Genomic DNA, 23,570 nt, shown 5'->3' with positions numbered 1-23,570 from the left:
CACGTCGTGATGTTTGGTCATGCAAAACAAAACATATACATACCCATATATCATATTGCAGATATGTTAAGATGTAATGTAAATAATGTATGAATGATGATGCATGGCTACCGACTAGTCGTTATTTGGGGATTGGGACGATGGGATACTTGAATTTGACTCGATTGTTAGCCGGGTTGTGTACCGTTCCGCGGCTGTCGGAGCATTAAGACTCCTCGCATTGGGAGTAATTGACTTGTAATGTAGATGTATCTCTGCGTGATGGGAGTATTTGACTTGAAATGTAAAGTATCTCCACGTGATGGGAGTATCTGACTTGAAATGTAAAGTATCTCCGCGTGATGGGAGTATCTGACTTGAAATGTAAAGTATCTCCGAGTGATGTGAGTTTCTGCCTTGAAAAATGTAATATGGCTGCTGTAAGCTACACAAGCAAAATGTCAAAGCATTCGAGATAAAATAAATAAATAAGGAGCATGCCAAAGAGGTACTCTTGGCTGCAATCTAACTGCGACCATCGTTTGGAAAAACATTGGCGAAAGGGTGTGTGACTATCTACTTGTAATCTCCGATACCGCGGAGTAGCAGTGCAAAACGCTCGCATTGGTGAAGCGAACAATTTTCTATATACAGGCTTTGATTCGCAAAGCCAACGCCTCGATTTGTACAGGACGCTCCGATTGATTGAGCTAACGGTTTGCTATATACATGGCCCCGGTTGGCGGGGCCAGCAACTCGCTATATACAAAGTGCTCCACTTGGTTGAGTAGACGATTTGCTATATACATGGCTCCAATTGGTAAGGCTAGCCGCTCGCTATATACAAAGTGCTCTGCTTGGTATAGCAGACTATTTGTTATTTGCAATATGCTCCGAGTGTATCATCGGCCTGGTTCCAGAATACCTGCAAAGGATTTGCGAGTTATTCCTAAGTCCTATGAGGAAATAATTTAAATCATGAAAAAGAGATGATAGTTATGAGAGAGTAGTGAATTCGTCATTGCCCCAACATTTCCTTATATCCTGTCAGTCCTTCGTTAAAAGTAAAAGTCTTAAGAGGGGGGGAGGGGCAGTTTGCATTGAACATAGTCCTGGATTTGCCTTATGCCATGAAGTTCAGTAGGTGGAATGATAGTTTTTTTTAAAAAATTGAAAATAATTCATTTTTACGGGAAACGCCATTGTTTCGGATTATGACCTGTTTAAAAATTCCCTTAGGTGCGAACATTATTTCTAGAAGACTCTATCTTGTTGACATTGATTATCGGATATGCCAGTGATGACATAGCTTCTTGCCTCTCTGATTGCATCCTAATCTAGATGAATGTATTACAAAGGTTTTCCTAGTGTTATGACCAAACCTTTTCAGGTTGCCTAAGTATCCAAAATGGAATTAGTCTGAACGTAGTTCGTGGGTAATGATAAAGAAATTATGATGATGACTGAGCCTGATTTAGGCAGCCTACATATCCAAATAGAATAAGGTCAAAACGTAGTTTGATTACAATAGATGCAAAATGATGAGATTGAAAATGAAGTGGCCGAGTCTAACTCAGACTACCTATGTATCCAAATGGAATCAGGCCAGAACATAGTTCAATTACAACAGATGACTGAATCCAACGAGGATTGCCTACGTATTCCTGCCAAAGGAAATCAAGTCGTGGCATAGTTGTGAATACATACAAAATGATGTTTTGTTTTTTTATTACAAAAGAAGAGGGGGAGAGAGACCGGACCCTATGTGGGTTGCCTATGTATCCCTCCGTGAGAAGTCAGGTCAGACGTAGTTCCGTTACAACCAAAACCTAACTCTACCATCTTCAAATGTAGTATCTCTTGATTATGTCTGAATTGATAGACTTCATGCTGACTTGTCCATCAATTTTTGCTAAGATCAGAGCTCCTCCCGACAATACTCAATGTACCATGTAAGGACCTTTCCAATTTGGCGCAAATTTTCCCTTTGCTTCTTCTTGATGAGGGAATATCTTCTTCAAAACCAACTATCCCGGTGTAAATTGATGAGGTTTCACCCTCTTGTTGAATGCACTGCCATCTTATTTTGATACATCTGACCATGACACACTGCGTCCATTCTCCTCTCATCAATGAGCATGAGTTTCTCCTGCCTGACCCGTATCCATTCTGCGTCATCCGGCTCTTAAAATCTACTTGGCTAAAGTGAAGTCGTTCATGTGAGGTCCACATGTCCCTGCATGCATTTCTTCTAGCAATGTGGTTTCTTCAGCAGCATATACACACCTTAACTGACCCAAGTCCGGGGTCCTCCTATACAGGACTTCCCCGTTGAGGAAAAAGTTATTTTCTAGCCTTCTGAGTGCTTCTGACCATTGGTAGAATTCTCTAGGTACTCTCTTGTTTCCAGAAACCACTTGATTTCGTAGTACCACGGCTTACCATCTGGCTCTTCATCTACAAGGAAACAATACGCATACTGATCCCAGACCTCTATCTCAATAGGATCGATGTAATTCTTATTTAGGTGATGGATCGTGGATGACAAGGTTGCAAGAGCGTCGGCAAACTTGTTCTGGATCCTGGAAATATGTTTGAACTCGATCTTTGTGAACATCTTGCATAACTGCTTTACGCAATGCAGGTACGAAAGGATCTTGACATTCTTGGTAGTCCATTCTCCTTGAACTTGATGTATCAACAGATCAGAATCTCCTATGTCCAGAAGCTTTTTGATGTTCATGTCGACTGTCATCCTAATCCCGAGGATGCATGCTTCATACTCGGCCATATTATTGGTGCAAGGGAACTTCATCTTTGTTGATGTCGGGTAATGATGTCCGAATTCTAAAATTAAGATTGTCCCAATTCCTACTCCTTTGAAATTTGCTGCTCCATCGAAGAACATTCTCCATCATGGGTATGACTCTGCGATGTCTTCTCCGGCGAACAACTTCTTCATCCGTAAAGTATTTAGTGAGTGTCTCATAATCCTTTTCCACTGGGTTCTTTACAAGGTGGTCAGCTAAAGCTTTTCCTTTGATGGCCTTTTGTGTTATGTACAGAATGTCAAACTCGCTGAGAAGAACCTGCCACTTGGTAATTTTTCCTGTAGGCATCGGCTACTGAAAGATGTACTTGAGCAGGTCGAGCCGAGATATCAGATGTGTGGTGTACGCCAACATGTAGTGCCTCAACTTCTAGGCGATGCAAGTCAAAGCACAACAGGTTCGGTCTATCAACGTGTATTTATCTTCACACGGTGTAAACTTCTTGATCAAGTAGTAAATGGCTTGTTCCTTCCTCCCGGTCTCATCGTGTTGTCCCAACACCCAACAAAATGCATTGTCCAAAACTGACAAGTATAATATTAGTGGCTTTCCGAGCACGGGAAGAACCAACAGCGACGGATTTGACAAGTACTCCTTGATCATGTTAAAAGCTCTGGCACTCTTCTGTCAATTTTGTAGCAACATCCTTTTTCAGCAACACAAACATGGGCTCGCAAATTACCGTAGACTGGGCTATGAATCTGCTGATGTAATTTAATATACCAAAGAAACTCATCACATCCTTCTTACTCTTAGGCGGCGATAAGTATTGAATGGCTTTGATCTTTGAAAGATCTAACTCTATCCCTTTCCTGCTTACGATGAAACCTAACAATTTTCCGGCAGGGACTCCGAATGCACACTTTGCGGGATTCTACTTCATACTATACCTCCGCAATCATTCGAAAAACCTTTACAGGTCCTCCAAATGTTCTGCACTCTTTCGAGATTTGATGATGATGTCATCCGCATACACCTCGATTTTCTTGTGGATCATATCGTGAAAGAGGGTAGTCATGGCCCTCATGTAAGTAGAACGGGCGTTCTTGAGGATGAATGTCATGACTCTGTAGTAATGAACTCCCCAAGGCGAAACAATCCATGAATGACTGCAGCTCGTGCTTTGCACAATTGTCTATGAGGATATGAATGTTTTGTAAAGGAAAATCGTCCTTTGGATTGGGCTTGTTATGATCTTGATAGTCCACACATAACCTGAACTTCCCATCCTTCTTTGGCATTGGTACAATATTTTCCAAGCATGTGGGATAATTGGTGACCCTCACAAGATTTTCCTCTCTTTGCTTTGTCACTTCTTCTTTTATCCTCCAATTCAAATCCGGCTTGAACTTTCTGGGTTTTTGTTTGACTAGCGATCTGGCAGGATCGGTAGGCAACTGATGTGAAATGTTATCGGTACTCAACCCAGGCATGCCGTCATATGACCATGCGATTATGTCGACGTATTATTAGAGGAGCTCGGCCAGTTCTTCTTTCTGCTCTACTTGTCAATAGATGCTGATTCGAGTTTCTTTCACATCTTCTTTGCTTCCCAGGTTTATAATTCTGTCTCTTCAAAGTTAGGCTTTTTATAGCTCTCCAACTGCTCGATCTCTTGTGAGAGGTTATATGGCATCATGCTTTCGTCGTACTCCTCATAGTTTTAATCACTTTGCTCGAGGGTTTCGTTATATGTTATAATCACGGAACGTAGCTTTTTATCGATTTAATTTTATTTTAAAAAACTAAGTAAAAACGAAGTGCAAAATAAGTTTGCAATAATTTTAAGAAAGTAATTCTTTTTATTTTATCAAAGGGAACATCTAAAAGCGTTGAAGGAGGCAATTGACAAAAGAGTACAGGCACGGGTCAAGCCATAATTGACCGTGCCTTTTTCAAAACTTTTTACAATTCCACACTAGCAAGACTCCCCGCGAACCAAAGACAGGCTGGTGGTCCAATTCTGCAAGTCCTCTCCTGGTTCGGCATCCCGAATGGTCGGTGTCTTGATATCAACTTTGTCATAGCATTCCTCGATCATGGTCACGAACAACCTTCCCATTCCATATACGATGTCCTCCTCTAGTGTTGAGCTCTGACCCGGGCCCGGAACATGCTTTGGCACAAAAGCCTTCTTCCCAAAGCCACCGTTGTAAGTGTTTCCACTAGGAGGATGATACCCTAAACTGGCTCTACTTTTCTGTCCTCTTGGCTTAATCGGCTCCATTATCCCATCTGATCTAGCTCCCAGCTCGGCCCTTGGTCGGTACCCGTACTTCATCATTTCTCTCATAGACATCTCTAATCTGTATGGTGGCTCCAAACCCAATTTTTTCTCAGTCTCCTCTACCTCCATAGTCTGCATGATCTAGACCGCATGAAAGGCGACCCCGTCCAATCCTTCTATGAATAAAACTGCATGTTCTAGATAAACTGACTGGCTTTATTCACTATGAACTAAAATCTCCTGACAATCCCACTCGAACTACATGCAATAATGGAAGGTGAATGGAACTTTCCCTACCATATATATCCAAGGTCTTTCCAACAACATGTTCTATGAGGATGAAATGTCCATTACTTGGAACAGTATTAGGAACTCAACCGGTCCAATTTGTAGAGCTAAGTAGATTTCCCCAATGACGTCTTTCTGTGACCCATTGAAATTTCTCACCCTCACATGACTTTCTTTAGCTTCTCTCAGATGAATACCCAACTCTCAAAGAGTAGAGATCGAGCAGATATTGATTTCGGATCCTCCATCGACAAGTACTCGGGACACCACTTTATCCCCATACTTGACGATAATATGTAAGGCCCTGTTGTGACCCACACCCTCTACTGGGAGTTCATCTCTTCGAAAGGTAATCATGTCCGCCTCAACCATCTTCCCGTAGGTTGTTGCCAATGCCTCACTGGTAGTGTTGCTCGGCACACTCACTACACTTAACACCTTCATCAAGTCATCTTTATGACTGTCAGAACTCATCAGCAGATCCATGATCAATATATGTGCAGAGGTTTTCTTTAATTGCTCACCTACAGAGTATTCTTTGGCTGACATCGTTTTCCAAACTATTGTTGCCTCAGCATCGGTTATATTCTTCCTTTGAATCTATTCACTTCCTAGATATCCTTGGTTTATCTCCTCCAGAGCATAACACCTCCCTGACCTGGTCATTCCATGGGCCACTACAGAATCCGCCATCTTGTCTTTCCCTTTCTGTTGATATGTCCATAGGAATGTCTTGTATTATCGATTCTCTTTATTCCTGATAACGGCGGTGGATTGTTTCTAGTATGTTCGGACCTTCTCTGGATGTTTTACCAGTACAGTGATCATCGAAGTCATTCAGGGTGTAACCCGTGTAGCCTTAGTGTTTCCTATTGAGCCATATGTATCAAGCCAACTCTCCTCAATCTTTCAAACAATTGGGCCAAAGGTTCAGCAGTCGGGGTGTAGTTTTTGGGACCTTTTTCTTCAAAATTTGGGCGAGGTCGGGGTGCGTAGGTGGGTCAATTTTGATGGGTAGTGGTCTAAACTAGAACATATGGTCGTGGTGGATTGGGATTTATATGGGTGAGAGATGGGTCATATTGAGGTTGGGGGTTATAGTATGGTTGTGTGTTGTGTATTGGAGCATAAGTAGGCAGGTGTGGAAGATGGGTGTTCGGAGAGTAAGAGTTGTTTCCATGGGGTAAATTGGGCTGGTAATAGGGAACGATTGTTGATACCTCTTCTTTCTTTTTCTTTCTGCTGCCTATCAAACTAGACTGAATTGCCTTGCTAGTTGTTGGTAACACAGCCATGGATTGTGTCATTCCTGACTTAATACCTTACTCCAAAAAGTCTCCCATTTTAACAAGTTTAGGGAACTTCTGCCCTATCATGCCCATCATCTTTTCAAAGTAGATTCCTTCTTGAGCCTTGATGAAGTATTTGGTCAGCTCATTTTCATCTAGCAGGGGCTGGGTCCTGGCAGCCTCTGACCTCCAACGACGGGCATACTCTTGAAATGATTCTAACAGTTTCTTCTTCAAATTTACTAGGGTAAACCTATATAGGGAAATTTCTGTATTAAACCGGAAATGGTTAATGAAGTCTTCTGCCATATACTGCCTATCTCTCCAGTTTCTAGGATCCCGGCGGGTGTACGATGTGAGTTCCTCACTTGTCAAACTTCTTATAAATAGCTTTATCCTTAACTTCTCATTTCTTCCTACTCCAACTAGCTTATCACAGTAGGCTCTCAAGTGTGCATGGGGGTCACCTATACCATCAAAGATGTCAATCTTCGGAGGCTTGTATCCTACCAGCATGTCCACATCAGAGGCTATACACAAATCCTCGTAATCTAGACTTTCGATCCCTCGAACGACCTAAAGGTTCTTCATTTGTTTCCTTAATGCTCACAATTATTCGGACATCGACTCTTCCTCTTTATACTTATCCTCCCTCTCTATTTCGGCATAATGATCATCTTCATAAGGCAACCTGACCGTGAGGGGTGCTGTTAAAGTGGGTTCTGAAGTGGTATATACAGGTAGAACATATCGCTTATGTGTAGCAGTATGTGCCGCAGGTATGTCCTAGTTTTGATTATTGTTGAAGGTTACCCCATCATGAGGACGGGTATGCACTGTGTTGGCGGTGGCTAGAGGGTATTGCGGTGCCTGAACATAATTTGGTATATAAAGGGTATGTATGGGAGGATTTGGTGGGTTTGCACGGGTTGCTGGGGGTACAATCTGGGTTGTAGTGACTGATGTCAGGGTATTGTTTTCTTGGTGATTAGTTGAAAGAAAATGATCGGGGATCGAATCTAGTGAAGGAAAATGGGGTGGTTATGGGAGCGTCGTCACGGCCAGATGCACCAATTTTTGAATGTGTTAAACTTCCTCTCTTAATGATTCCATCTCTTGTGTCATCCTAGCAACATGTTCATCATTTCGAGTATGATTCTTTTCTCCCGATTGCCCCGAGTTGTCGGCTATTACCAAAGCGTATCCGTTCGGGTCATCCATCGCAGACATCTTCCCTTTTGATATCAAGTAGTGTGGAGGTTAAGCCAATTTTTCGAGTCAACACAAACCAACCTCTGTTTCGGGGAATAAAGTAATGCGAGAAAGGAAAAGAAAAGAAGAGCAGAAGTCAGTTTCGGTGTTTGCACAAATATTAGCACATAGAGAAGTTAGTTCACGTATTCAAGTAAGTGTGTTTCCTAATGTGCGAGGGAACCTCTCTTTGCCATAGGTGGGCCTACGTTACAAATATTTGACGAAGTATTAGATTTGACACATTTAGATCCGAAGCAAACTTTGGGTTTTTTTAAATAATAATATTTGGATTGTAACAGGTGGGACCAGGGATTATAACATTATTTTTCCAACATCCATAAGATAACATGGGCTCAACAAGCTTTCCCTTAGGGTATTGAAAAGGATGGAGGATAAAGGGCAGATTCAACCAGCCACTAGTAGCCATCCCCGGAATCATCTCCCATATCTTCTTCCTCTTCCGGTTCCTCTTCTAGGTCTTCTTCAAATTCCTCTTCTTCTTCTTCAGCATTGTACTCGGGCTCCTCTTCAGGATCTTCTTCTGGTCCAGTCTTGGGTTCAATTTGTATACACTCGACTACTGGATCATCATCCTCTTGAGGTGGCAGCATATAATCAACTGTCCCTGGAACCACTTGACGGTGCATGGAGGTAGTCATAAGGTACTGAGGTAAAATCTCAAGATAGATTTGTAAGGTTTCCACTGCATCTCCCAGCCAGGCTATTTCTTCTTTGCTTGGTCGAGCCAACTCATCCTCCTCATCGATCCAGACATAGTATTCTGGAGGGCACCACGAATTCTAACCCATCGGCATGATAATAAAATCATTTCACGAATCCTAAAGTCTTCTTATCCTTGGGATCTGGATCTGTGCATTGTACTCATCTTCATACAGAGTTGTTCTCGTCCAAAGGGGTACATCCTGGATCAGACCAAACTACCTGAGAACTCATAGGGGTGCATATGGCAGAATGCTGTCATGCCCCAACCTCGAGGAGCGCGACCGGCGCTCAACCGAGTGGACCCGGTCGAGCAAGCCTGCTAGACTCTATCTACCTGACTCACCTATGATCCTGAGAAGGCATGATCTCATTAGTTAGGCAGAAGAAAGTTCATACATATATACATTACTAAGTCGTTTCATTTTATTACCTCATTGTTAAGTTTCAAAATACACACATCCTTATGACTGAGTGGAACAATAGTCCAAAATACAACATGATCCGCTGACCTTTCTAACACCCATATACAACCCACATAATGTCTACGGAGCCTCTAAAGATACAAAAGAGAGTAAAGATGGTGCCGTCAATAAGGCACTGGCTATACCTCAAAAAGTGACCACAATATAAACAAAAGGTACAATACATGACCCCGAAATGAAATGGGGCTCACTGAGTCCGCTGAGAAAAGGATGCAGCACTATATGTGATCAACATTGTCTGTTATGGAACCACTGGCATCCATTTAAAGATGCAGCGCCCCCAGCAAAATGGATGTTAGTACTGTCGAATAGTACTAGTATGTAAAACTAAAACACTGTCTCAATAGAATGAACAATAATACATGGGGAAACAGTTAAGAATGCAATACGGGCTTTGAATAACACTAAAACATCAAGTTAAGGATCACATAGATTTTTAAGTCAATTCCTGCATTATTAGGTTGGATGGTTTCTAGTGCCAATATGCCACAATCCACAATACCACCGTGTTCTTACACGGAGTCCGATCTCGACCCGATCGGCTAGGCCATCTCATTTGAGATATCAACCATATTCACAATTTCATCCACAATACCACCATGTTCTTACATAGAGTCCGATCTCGGGCCGATCGGCTAAGCCATCTCATTCGAGACATCACCCCTTTTCAATCAGTCATCTCACTTCATATTTCTTTCCGATCTTTTTAATACAATGGCACGAGTGGCCCCAATTGTAAAGTTATTCCTGACGCTTGGCCGAATTTCATGATTCAGGTTCTTTTTCACATTCCAACATTTTTATTATCATCAACAATAACACGATTTTTCATTCAAGACTTTTTGATTTCACATGTGAGCAATTTAGAATCTAAGGCACATAGAGGCTTTTCACACAATTTGGCATAACAATCTTTAGTCGAATTTGACTTAAAGGCTCGGCATTTGCACATATTATAAGTTTGAAAATTTCCTCAAACGACGAGATAACATGATGGAAGCATGGGAATACATATAACACATATATTTTCAAAACAAGCACATTTGGGATAGCGATTTCTAGGACGTTTATTTTAGGATTTGCATCGATTTCATGAATACCATGGGATTCAATTCTAAGAAGAGGGGGTTAACCCAACATACCTCAATTGAGCTTCTTAAATGTCACGCCTTAACCTCGAGGAGCGTGACCGGCGCTCAAACGAGCGAACCCGGTCGAGCAAGCCTATTAAACCTTTCCTACCCGACTCATTCATAATCCAAAAAAGGAACGCATCACCATTTATTAAACATGGGATATATCAGTTATATAAATATATAAACGTTGCTAGTTCATTATTTTTTCCTTATATACATTATATTATAGTTAAGTTTCCAAAAGAACATACGGTTTACAATTTAGTGGAAAAGAGTTTCAAAATACAACTTGATCCAATGACCACCCCGACATCCATACATAACCCACATAAACGTCTACAGAGCCTCTAAAGGTACAAAATACCAACATGACAATGCCGGCAACAAGGCCCCGGCTATACCTCAAAATGTAAAAACTTATACAGAAGAAGAACTACATGACCCCTGGAAGAAATGGGGCTAACCAAGACTGCTTTGAGGAGAGAAAGAGAGCACCACTATCTGCGATCGGCGCTATCTGCGATGGAACCAACTACATCCATTCAACGATGTAGTGCCCCCGGCAAAAATGGACGTTAGTACTGTCGAATTGTACTAGTATGTAAGGGCAAACACCAATCTTAGTAAAATGAACAGTGAAACAAAAAGAAGACAGTCAAAATAATCAAAAAGTGCTTCACAAAATACAAAGAAACACCAAGTAAGGATCACATACTTTGCGAGTTAATCTTTCCATCTTTTTAGATTAATAATCTTTAGTGACAAGTGCCACAACTCACAATGCCACCGTGTTTTTACACGGACTCCGGTCTCGGCCCGACAAGCTAAGCCATCTCAAGTGAGACATATCCATTTCCACAATGTAAATCAATAATTCCAATACAAATGTCACCATGTGTATAGCATGGCATCCGATCTCGGCCCGATCGGCTAAGCCATCTCACTTGAGACATAACCTCTTTCAATTGTTCACTCAATTCACATTTATTTCCCATCTTTCCTTACATGGCACAAACAGCCTCATTTATTAAGTAGTTCTTGGCACTTGGGCACATTTTACAATTCAAGTCCTTCCCTTTTTATTCGTTCAAATAACATCATCATTCATGTCGATAAGTACCATCACATAAGGCATTGCACACATAAGGGAAGGAGCTTGGAAAAGCATAATTACGTTCTCAAATAGCATGATGACATAGTAAAAATCTAGAACAATTAGGGAGCATGAATCTTTCAACCCAACACACTAAGGCAAACAATTCTAGTATGATCAAGTCGGAACTTACGCCAATTATTCGGACACCAGGAATTCGATTCTAAGAAGAAGAGAGTTAGCCATACATACGTCAATCGAGCTTCTTTGACTCTACAATTATCCGGAACTCTTAGCAACCTCAATCTATTTTTAGTAATATAACAAGTTGAACCAAAATTAGGAAGACATTTATGGTTTTAGCCCACTTGAACATTTTATCAAATACTAAGTATTAAGGTTTCAAGGTTCTTTTCATGGGAGGTTTCATCTTTCATAACCCATTCATCTCCATTCTTAGCTTACATTCTCCCTACACCCTTTTATCTTACATGCATGCAATGTAATCACCCCCATCCCCATGAAGTATCACACTAGTACCCCATTATAGCTATATTTGGAGTTGAGAGCTGGGGTGATGAAGTCTTACCTTTTAGGATGAATAATTTGGTGCCATACTTGAATATTTCCAAAGCTTTAAGTGATGTTTGAAGATCAATTTGATGAAAATTAGGCCCTCCCTCTAGAACTCTCTCTCTCTCTCACTTTAGAAAATATCAGAAAATGGGTTCAAACTGGTCTAAAGAGGTGTTTTAATGAAATGGGGGTCGGGTTTTAAATTAAGAAAATGGGTGCCCCGACACAGGTTTCCGGTCGCATATGCGACTGCATAATGGTTATGCGGTCCGCAAAGTGATCGCAGAAATAGCCCTCAGGGGCTTGAATTTTCTGACTGTGTATGCGACCAGTATGCGGTCCGCATACCTGTTCTGCGGCCGCATAATGCACCGCAGAACTCCCCTTCGCAAAAGTTCAAGGCAGATATGCGATCAGTATGCGGCCCGCAAAGCGATTATGCGATCGCATAATTGGGCCGCATAACTGGCCTCAAAATTGGCCATTTTTCTGCTTCACTCTGCGGCCATTATGCGGTACGCAGAGTGGTTATGCGGCCGCATAATGGGCTACAGAAACGTGTTCTTCTATGAAACATTTTTCTCTAAGCCCGTAGGGTACCGTTCAATCCAAAAAGTCCGAACCGCGGCGAGCTTGCGAGTTTTTGGCACCACGAAACCCCGAGTTTTTGGGTAATTTTTTTTTTTTATGGGTCCTTACATCCTCCCCCACTTAAGATAATTCGTCCTCGAATGATGATCAAGGTTTACTTAACATAGTTTCAGTTATACCACATACCATCAGCCCCAAATTTGCCTAACTTCCTAATTTTCTGAAAATGTTTGCCAGAGCTTCCTTTGTATCTAGTCCTATCCACCTGCCAGAGATCCCCCAAAACACACCTTAGCAACATATATAGGATTAAATGACACAGAAGAATGCAAAATAACACCAACCGAAGCCTCATGGGGGACATATAACTAGAAAGGAGTGTCTTTATATTAGCCGAACAAGTGATACAAAATTTTGGGGGGGCAACTTTGTAGAGCTATTACATGGCTATTTAAATAAATGAGGGTACTTATTTTCATTTCATTCTCGGCTTCCCAAGTAGATTCTTCGACTTGCTGGTTTCGCCATAATACCTTTACGGATGCAATTTCTTTGTTCCTCAACTTTCGAACATGCCTATCAAGGATAGCAACCGGAATCTCTTCATATGACAACTCTTCACTAACCTCGATGGTCTCAACCAGCACAATAGTAGACGGATCTCCAACTACCTTCTTCAACATGGCCACATGGAATACCGGGTGCACTAATGACATCTCAGGTGGTAGCTCAAGCTTGTACGCCACCTGACCTATTCTTTGAATGATTCTATATGGCCCGACATACCTCGGACTTAATTTCCCTTTCTTTCCAAATTGTATGATCCCCTTCATGGGAGATACCTTCAAGAACACCCAATCATCTTCCTTGAACTCTAAGTCTCTGCAACTAATTTCCCTTGAACGCTCTTTTATGATCTTAACCTTTTTCCACAGCATGATGCACAAGGTCTCGTCCTATTAGTTTAGCTTCTCCAACCTCGAACCACCCAATCGGCGATCTATATCTTCTACCATACAAGGCCTCAAACGGCGCCATTTGAATACTTGCATGGAAGCTATTTTTGTAAGAAAATTCTATGAGCAGCAAATGATCATCCCAGCAACCCTTCAAGTCAAGCACACAAGCATGCAACATGTCCTAAAGCATCTGAATAGTCCGCTCTGCTTGCCCGTCAGTCTGTGGATGGAAAGTCATGCTAAGATTTACCTGTGTACCCAAACCTTGCTGAAATGTCTTCCAGAAATTAGCTATGAACTGGGCCCCTTGATCTGAAATGATGGAAACTGGGGTGCCGTGAAGCCTGACTATCTCCTTGATATATAATTGAGCATATTGTTCCGCAGTGTCAGTGGATTTAACCAGCAAGAAGTGAGCTGATTTCGTGAGTCGATCCACGGTCACCCAAATTGAGTCAAACTTACGTAGAGTGCGCGGTAACCCTACCACAAAATCCATATTGATCATTTCGCATTTCCACATTGGAATTTCTATACTCTGTGCTAACCCACCGGGCCTTTGATGCTCGGCCTTCACCTGTTGACAGTTTGAACATTTTTCCATAAAGTCCGTCACACCCCTCTTCATGTCATTCCACCAATAAACTTCCTTGAGGTCATAATACATTTTCGTAGAACCTGGGTGTACGGAATATCTAGAAGTATGAGCTTCTGCAATGATTCTTTCCCGAAGACCATCTACGTTTGGAACACATAGTCATCCTTGGTACCGTAATGTACCATCATCCATGCCAAGAGAAAAAGTTGTAGTCTTATGTTTATGAATTACTTCCTTCAGCTGCACCAACACTGGATCATTGTATTGTTTCTCCTTGACTTCCACCACAAGCGATGATTCTGCCCTATTTCGCACAATCACTCCCCCTTCATTAGAGTCCGCAAGACAAACTCCCAAACTGGCCAACTGGTGAACCTCCTGGGCCAAGGGCCTTTGACATGCCTCCAAGTGAGCCAAACTACCCATAGATTTCCGACTAAGAGCATCCGCCACCATATTAGCTTTCCCCGGATGATACAAAATGTCGATGTCATAATTATTGAGCAACTCAAGCCACCTTCTCTGCCTTAAGTTCAATTCCTTCTGCTTGAAAATGTATTGAAGACTCTTGTGGTCAGCGAATACGTCTACATGGACTCCATACAAATAATGACGCCAAATTCTTAATGCAAAAACCACCGACGCAAGCTCTAAGACATGAGTTGGATAGTTCTTTTCATGATTGTCAAGTTGCCTTGAAGCATATGTTATAACCTTACCATGTTTCATTAGTACACACCTAAGACCGATCCTTGAAGCATCACAATACACCACAAACCCCTCGGTACCCTCAGACAGGGTCAATACCGGCGCCGAAGTCAATCTTGATTTCAATTCCTGGAAGCTCCTTTCACAAGCATCGGACCACTGGAACTTAACCAACTTCTGCGTCAATTTAGTCAATGGAGAGGCAAGAGTAGAGAACCCCTCCACGAACCTCCTAAAATACCCGGCCAAACCCAAGAAACTATGAATCTCTGTTGGAGTAGTAGGTCTAGGCCAATGCTTCACCGTTGTAATCTCTTGAGGATCAACCTTAATTCCTTCTCCAGAGATGACATGACCCAGGAATGTAACAGATTCAAGCCAAAATTCACATTTCGAGAACTTTGCATACAATTGGTGTTGATGAAGAGTCTGCAGAACTGCCCTGAGGTGGTCGGCGTGATCCTCTAGACTTCGTGAATATACAAGGATGTCTCAATGAATACTATCACAAAGAAGTCAAGAAATGGATTGTAGACTTGATTCATAAGATCCATGAAAGCTGTTGGGGCATTTGTTAGCCCCGAAGACATTACCAAAAATTCAAAGTGCCCATACTGGGTTCTGAAAGCTATTTTTGGAATATCCAGCTCCCTTACCTTTAAATGATGGTACCCAGACTGCAAATCAATTTTGGAGAAGAACTTAGCACCTTGTAATTGATCAAACTAATCATCTATTCTAGGCAATGGGTATTTGTTTTTGATGGTGACTTTGTTGAGTTGCTGGTAATCAATACACATCTACAGCGATCCATCTTTCTTTTTGACAAAGAGAACCGGTGTGCCCCAAGATGACACACTCGGTCGGATGAAACATTTCTCTAGCAAATCCAAATCCCTTAGTTGTTCATTTAGCTCTTTTAATTCTGTCAGCGCCATTCTATAAGGTGTAATGGATATAGGCTGCGTGCCTGGCATCACATCAATCCAAAAATCAATATCCCTGTCTGGAGGAATTCCAGGGAGCTCATCTGGAATGACATCGGGGAATTCATTCACAATTGGCACAGATTCAAGGGTAGGCACCTCAGCAGTGGTGTCCGTAACTCGGACCAAATGATAAATACACCCCTTCCTGATCATCTTCGTGGCCTTAAGGTAAGAAATAAACCTACTTTTTGGCATAACATTATTCCCCTCCTACTCAATAGCTGGATCATTAGGGAACTCAAGCCTCATAATTCACGTTCGGCAATCGAGTTTGGAAAAACATGAATAAAGCCAGTCCATTCCCATTATTACATCAAAATCAATCATCCCCAGTTCAATGAGATCAGCCATGGTATCCCGACCATGCACCGTGACAACACAATCTCTATAAACCCCCGCGGCCATAATAGACTCGTCAACCGGAGTAGATATAGAGAACGACTTATGAAGTTATTTCGGTTCTATCCCGAAGCCCGTAGCAACATAAGGAGTAACATAGGACAAAGAAGATTCAGTATCAATAAGGGCATACACATCATGATATTGAATAGTCAATATACTTGTGACGACATCTGGGGAAGCCTCTGCACTCTGTCGACCACTCATAGCATAGAATCGGCTGGGTCCTCCTGAACTATGTGGCAGCTGTAGGACGGGATGACTAAGCTGTGCCCCTCCCTGCACCCTGACGGGATGCACGACACTCCCTCTGAATATGGCCTCTCATTCTGCATCCGTAACATACTAGCATGTCCAGGTAGCAGACTCCCGAATGTATCCTCTCATACTTAGGGCATGGGGCCTTCTGCTGCTGCTAGAATCTCCCTTCTGATGGGCCCTGATGGTGGGACTCCCTGCTGCCCTGACCGGGCCTAAAGCGACTCCCATGCTACTGACTGTGCCCTGATGGCGGGGCACTAGCTGAAGACTGAGAATAAGACTGGGACGACCCTGATGATCCTCCCCAAAAAGCTGATATCCTACCTCCGAATGAATCCTCAAGGTTGACCGCTGATCGGGCTCTACTACTACTTTCCCGTTCCATCCTGAGCTTTATCTTTCAAGCTTCCGTAGCTTGGGAAAATGCCACCATCTTTCCATAGTTCATGTCAGAATTTAGATCAGTTTTCGCAGCCTCATTAATAACCAAAGGGCTAAGGCCCTGTACAAATCGACGCACCCTAGTCTCTATAGTCGGCATCATATGAACATCATACTTTGCCAAGCGCACGAACTCCATGTGATACTCCCACATACTCTTACTACCTTGTTTAAGGGTCTCCAACTCCATGGCATGAGCTGCCTTAGTCTCGGCAAGAAAGAAATGGTCTATGAAGGCATCCGCGAACTCTCTCCATCTCGCCGGAGGGCTCCCCTCCTCACAGGAATCCTCCCATATCTCAAACCAGGAATATGCCACCCCTTTTAGACTATTGGAGGCCAACTCTACTCCTTCTGTCTCCGTATCACGCATAACTCGGAGAGTCTTATGCATCTCATCAATGAAATCCTGAGGGTATGCCCCGGGATCAATACTTGTGAACACTGGAGGGTCTAACTGAAGGAACTTGTTTACCCTGGAATTGGAAGAATCTCCTTGCAAGCTAAATGAAGCGAGTGAAACATTCGACCTTTGACCCTGGGAAGCTACTAACTGAGCCAGCATCTGAATAGCTCCCCTAAGATCCCCATCAGCAATACCGAGACCAGGAGCTGGGGCTGGAGGTGGAACAGGTATATTGGTGGGAGGGATTGTGGCACCCTCCGCGGGTGTAGGAACTGGGGTAGTCTGTTCTGGAGTAGACGAATCAGGCAGTGTGATAGTAGGGGGATTATCCTCACCTGCATTATCAAGTAGGGGATCAACAGCCACTCCTGGGGTAGCATTGGCTTCTTTGCCAATTCTCGCTCTCTTGTTAGGTGCCATGTACTGAAAGTTAGAACAATGCACGAGTTAGAGAAAAACAACCTCACATTTCGCTCTATCGCACGATATAGAACAACAATGAAGGGTAACATTCCTAAATGTCCATGTAGCCTCCAACTTATAGATGTGGTCGACAACACACCGATAAGAAGGACTCTACTAGACATGGCTCCGAGACATCCTAGGACACTTTAAAACCTTAGGCTCTAATACCAAGTTTGTCACGCCCTAACCTCGGGGAGCGTGACCGGCGCTCAACTGAGTGAACGCGGTCGAGCAAGCCTATTAAACCTTTCCTACCCGACTCATTCATAATCCAAAAAGGGAACGCATCACCATTTGTTAAATAGGGGAGAGATCAGTTATATAAATATATAAACGTTGCTAGTTAATTTTTGTTTTCCTTATATACATTATATCATAGTTAAGTTTCCAAAAGCACATACGGTTTACAATTTAGTGGAATAGGGTTTCTAAATACAACTTGATCCAATGACCACCCCGAGGTTGGGGCGTGACAAACCATCTCAAGTGAGACATATCCATATCCACAATATAAATCAATAATTCCAACACAAATGCCACCATGTGTACAGCATGACATCCAATCTCGGCCCGATTGGCTAAGCCATCTCACTTGAGACATAACCTCTTTAAATTGTTCAGTCAATTCATATTTCTTTCCTATCTTTCATTACATGGCACAAACAGCCTCATTTATTAAGTAGTTCTTGGCACTTGGGCACATTTTACAATTCAAGTCTTTTCCTTTTTATTCGTTCAAATAACATCATCATTCATGTCGATAAGTACCATCACATAAGGCATTGCTCACATAAGGAAAGGAGCTTGGAAAATCATAATTACGTTCTCAAATAGCATGATGACATGGTAAAGATCTAGAACAATTAGGGAGCATGAATCTTTCAACCCAACACACTAAGGCAAACAATTATAGTATGATCAACTCAGAACTTACACCAATTATTCGGACACCGGGAGTTCGATTCTAAGAAGAAGAGAGTTAATCATACATACCTCAATCGAGCTTCTTTGACTCTACAATTATCCGGAACTCTTAGCAACCTCAATCTACTTTTAGCAATATAACAAGTTGAACCAAAATTAGGAAGATATTCATGGTTTTAGCCCACTTGAACATTTTATCAAATACTAAGTGTGTATTAAGGTTTCAAGGTTTTTTTCATGGGAGGTTTCATCTTTCATAACCCATTCATCTCCATTCTAAGCTTACATTCTCCCTACAGCCTTTTATCTTACATGCATGCAATATAATCACCCATATCCCCATGAAGTATCACACTAGTACCCCATTATAGCTATGTTTGGAATTAAGTGATGGGGTGATAAAGTCTTACCTTTTAGGATGATGAATTTGTTGTCTTACTTGAATATTTCCAAAGCTTTAAGTGATTAGGCCCTCACTCTAGAAAATATCAAAAAATGGGCTCAAACTGGTCTAAAGGGGTGTTTTAACAGAATGGGTGTCGGGTTTTAAATTAAGAAAATCGGTGCCCCGACACAGGTCTGCGGTCGCATATGCGACCGCATAATGGTTATGCGGTCCCAAAGTGACCACAGAAATAGCCCTCAGGGGCTTGAATTTTTTGACTGTGTATGCGACTAGTATGCGGTCCACATACCGGTTCTGCGGTCGCATAATGCACCACAGAACTCCCCTTCGCAAAAGTTCAAGGAAGATATGCGATCAGTATGCGGCCCGCAAAGCGATTATGCGATCTTGGCACCACGAAACCCCGAGTTTTTGGTTAAATTTTTTTTTTAATTGAGCTTCTTAAAACTCTAAGATGTTCCGGAATATTAGCAACTTCAATCTATTTTAGCAATATAGCAAACATTGAACCAAAAATTAGGAAAACGATCATGATTCTAGCTCACTTGAGCATTTTATCAAACACAATGTGTGTATTCAGGTTCCATGGATCTTTTATGAAAGACTTCACCATCCCACACCCCACTCTTTTCTATCTTTAACTCACAACCTCCCCACATACCTTAAGAATACATGCATGCAAGGTAAGCACTCACATCCCTATGAACTACCTTACTAATTGCCCATTCTAGTTATATTTCTAATTTAAGAGCTTGGTGATAGAATCTTACATCTTAGGATAAAGACCTAGGGTGCTTCTCTTGATAATCATCAAAGGTTTAAGCAAGAATTGAAGTGAAATTTTTGATGAGGATCACTTTCTCCCTCTATGACTCTCTCTCACTCCAAAGATATCAGAAATAAGCTCAAATGGTCTATGGGATGTGTTTTAACGGAATAGGGTCGGGTTTAAAAACCCCAAAAATGAAGCTCCGGAATAGGTTCTGCGGTCGCATATGCGACCGCATAATGATTATGGGGTCCGCAAAATAACCGCGAAAGGTGGCACTGGTAACTGGGCTGGCTTGCTTCACTATGCGGCCGTTATGCGGCCCTCATACCTGTTCTGCGGTCGCATAATGCACCGCAGAACCTCCCTCCACAAAATTCTAAGGATTACTATGCTACCAAAGTGCGGCCCGCGAAACGGTTATGCGGTCGCATAATTGGCCGCAAAAATTCTGCAGAAAACTGCCTTACTCTGCGACCATTCTGCGGTCCGCAGAGTGGCTCTGCAGCCGCAGAACGAGCCGAAGAAATGCCTACTTCTGCCAAATATTTTTCTTCTACTACTATTAACCTCTACACCTACTTTGGCATCACGGAATTCGGGTTTTTAGGAAAAAATTTACGGGGCCTTACATCCTCCCCCACTTAAGATCATTCGTCCTCGAATGAGGATCAGGATCCACTATTAGCACCTTATGCAACTCAGTTTTTCATTCCCCACACCAGTAGCCCCAAATTTAACTAACTCCCCAAATTTTCAAAAATTTTGCCAGAGTTTCTTTTGTAACTGGGCCTATCCACCTATCAGAGAGACCCAGAATAACATCCTAAAAATATGTACACAAACCAACGATGTAACATAACTCATAACAATACCAAATGTGGCCTCATGTAAATAACATATAATCAAAAGGAACACCTTTACATTAACTGAACAAGTGATACAAAATTCATAGGCGACAATTTCATAAAAATGATTACAAAATACAGTACTGTCTAAAATGCAATAACAGTAGAAGTGAAACAAGAGGGTGACGTTGAGGTATGCGCTCAGATAATGGAGGGATATCTTGAAGTCTTCGGTGTGTGCTAAGCCTCACTATCGATCAGTCTGGTCCGAGATACCTGGATTTGCATAAAAAGATGTGCAGAAGAGTACCATGAGTAAACCACAATCGGTACCTAGTAAGTAGAAAGACTAACCTCGGTGGAGTAGTGACGAGGTTCAAGTCGTGTGATAACTCACTAGACAAATATCCTGTGGGATAAATATATCAAAGAAAACTAATAACTGAAATATAACTGAAAACAGAAATCACAATCCCTTTAAAATATGTAATAACAACTCAGTGTAGAGAAACTCATTTTTGATCACGAAACATCAAATAGAGGTAAGACATGTGATAAAATGTCAAAAACTGCAGTTAACTCAGGTAATTGCAACACGTAAACTTTCAAAAAATAATTTTGAGAATGAAATATCAACCTTTTCTCAACACAATCACAACAACAAGAAGATACCCCAAAATATCACATAATATCATCAAATTCCACCCTTATTACGTCACATGTGCACATAAAGTGATATGCCACCCTTTATTTTTCCGCATGTGCTTATAGCCACCCTTATTACGCCACATGGGTAGCCTGAGATAACGCCACACTTATTTCGCCCCACGCGCACAACCATAGATAAAGAAATCGCACGGCAAAACCTCGTGCTAACACCCCAATCAATCCGCTCAACATGTCCACAAGTACCACGGTACCTCAAAGCAATAAAGGCCAAGTGCCACAATATCACAACAATAGTACTAAAGTGTCATCAATGTATAAGTTCACAACTTCCAACAACTATGCACGAGGACAAATAAATAATCATAGAAGGGGGGGGGATGTTCAATAAATAAGGCATGTCTATGGCTATGTCGATAAAATGAGCATGATCAAATGATCACGAAGTGATTTCGCAAGTTTCATATAAATTTCACTATCACATTAAGGCATATTAATAACCTACGGTCTATTCTGGTCAAAGCCAACACACATACACTCGTGTACACACTCGTTACCTTATGTACACGTCGCTCACATAGTACAAATAATGCAAACAGACCAAATCCTATGAGGAAGTTCACCCACAAAAGGTTAGGCAAGATAATTACCTCAAACAAGCTAAATCAATCCACTACCAAGCCCTTCCCATGCAAATTTAACTCCGGACGGCTCGAATCTAGACAAAATAACTTAATCTTAAATTAAAGCCATAGGAATCAATTTCGGATAAGAAAGATTCGATCTTTAAAATAAAAATTAAAAAGTCAACTCAAAATGTCAACCCTGGTCTCACACCTAGGAACCCGACCAAACATATAAATTCTGAACACGCATTCCGATACGAGTCCAACCATACCAAAATCATCAAATTCCGACCTCAAATCGGCCTTCAAATCATCAATTTATATTTTATAAAAGTTTTTTTTTTTTTACCAAAACCCCCAATTTCTTCAATTCAAATCACTAATCAAATACTAAAATCGAGGTTGGAATCATGAAATAATAACAAATCCGAGTAAAAAATACTTACCCGAATCCAAATCGTGAAAATCTCCTCCAAAATTGCCCAAAATTGAGCTCTCTAACTCAAAGTGTGATAAATGAAATAAAACCGTCGACAAAAATTATATTCTGCCCAGGCTTTTCGCTTCTTCGGCCCAACAATCGCATTTGCGACGCACATGCTGCCCAAACAAAGCAGGTGTGAAAGTACCAAAACTAATCAAACTCCGCAATACAACCAAGTCACAAAAAAGCGGAACCCAACCCTGAACACACCCGAGGCCCCCGGGACCCGTCCAAACATACTATCAAGTCCCAAAATATAACACGAACCTACTTGGGGCCCCAAATCAAACCAAACAACATCAAAACTAAGAATCACACCTCAATTCAAGACTAATGAAATAATGAACATTTTTAATTTCAAAACTTGCACTAAACAAGCGTAAACAACTTCGAATGACCCCAAATTTTACATGCGAATCCCAAATGACACAAAGAACCTTTACCAACTCCTGAAATCACAATCCGAGCCCAATATCACTAAAGTCAGCCTTCAATCAAACCTATCAACCTTTCAAATTTTGCCAATTCACGCCAAAAACAACCTACAGACCTCCAAATTCACATCAGACATACGCCTAAGTCCAAAATTATCATACGAAGATATTTAAACCATCAAAATACCATTTCAAAGTCATATGCACAACAGTCAAACTGCGGTAAACTCTTACAACTAAAGTCTACAATGAAAGGACCAAGTGTCCCAAACCACACCAAAATTCTCCCGAAATCACGCAAATCAACCTCGCAAGTCGCATAACCATAAATACCCATATGTAAAGCATCAAATAGGGGAATCGGGGCTAAGATACTCATAACGACAGGGTGGGTCATTACATGTTATGACACGGTCATGATGTTGAAGAGGCCACCTGGGTTCCAATAAGTTGAAAATTCAAAATATACACTTATTCGCGACTACAAGTATGACTATTTCCTAGAAACTTCAAGTTCGATAATTATCATGTTAAGTTTATTCCATGGAACAAGTGAGTAAATGTTTATCGTGCTTATGAGTTGAGATACAGCACATTTTATTGATGTAGTTGATTCATTATTACCTATGTAGCTAGACTTGCCTTATCGTAGTAGATTTTATTGTTGTGATACCGAAAGCGGCTATTTGGTGGTGTATTGAGGCATATAAGGCCGTTG

General features: G+C 41.7%; 1 protein-coding gene across 1 annotated transcript; it reads right to left on the bottom strand.

Annotated features, from left to right (window-relative positions):
* Positions 1-2,329: 2,329 nt before the first annotated feature.
* Positions 2,330-2,770, bottom strand: LOC142168989 (uncharacterized). The gene has a single exon (XM_075230177.1). The coding sequence runs from the start codon at positions 2,768-2,770 to the stop codon at positions 2,330-2,332; it is 441 nt and encodes a 146-aa protein (XP_075086278.1).
* Positions 2,771-23,570: the final 20,800 nt, after the last annotated feature.

This window comes from Nicotiana tabacum, chromosome 14 (assembly GCF_000715075.1).
Source record: "Nicotiana tabacum cultivar K326 chromosome 14, ASM71507v2, whole genome shotgun sequence".
Taxonomy (NCBI): domain Eukaryota; kingdom Viridiplantae; phylum Streptophyta; class Magnoliopsida; order Solanales; family Solanaceae; genus Nicotiana; species Nicotiana tabacum.
This window is presented reverse-complemented; position numbering and strand designations above follow the sequence as displayed.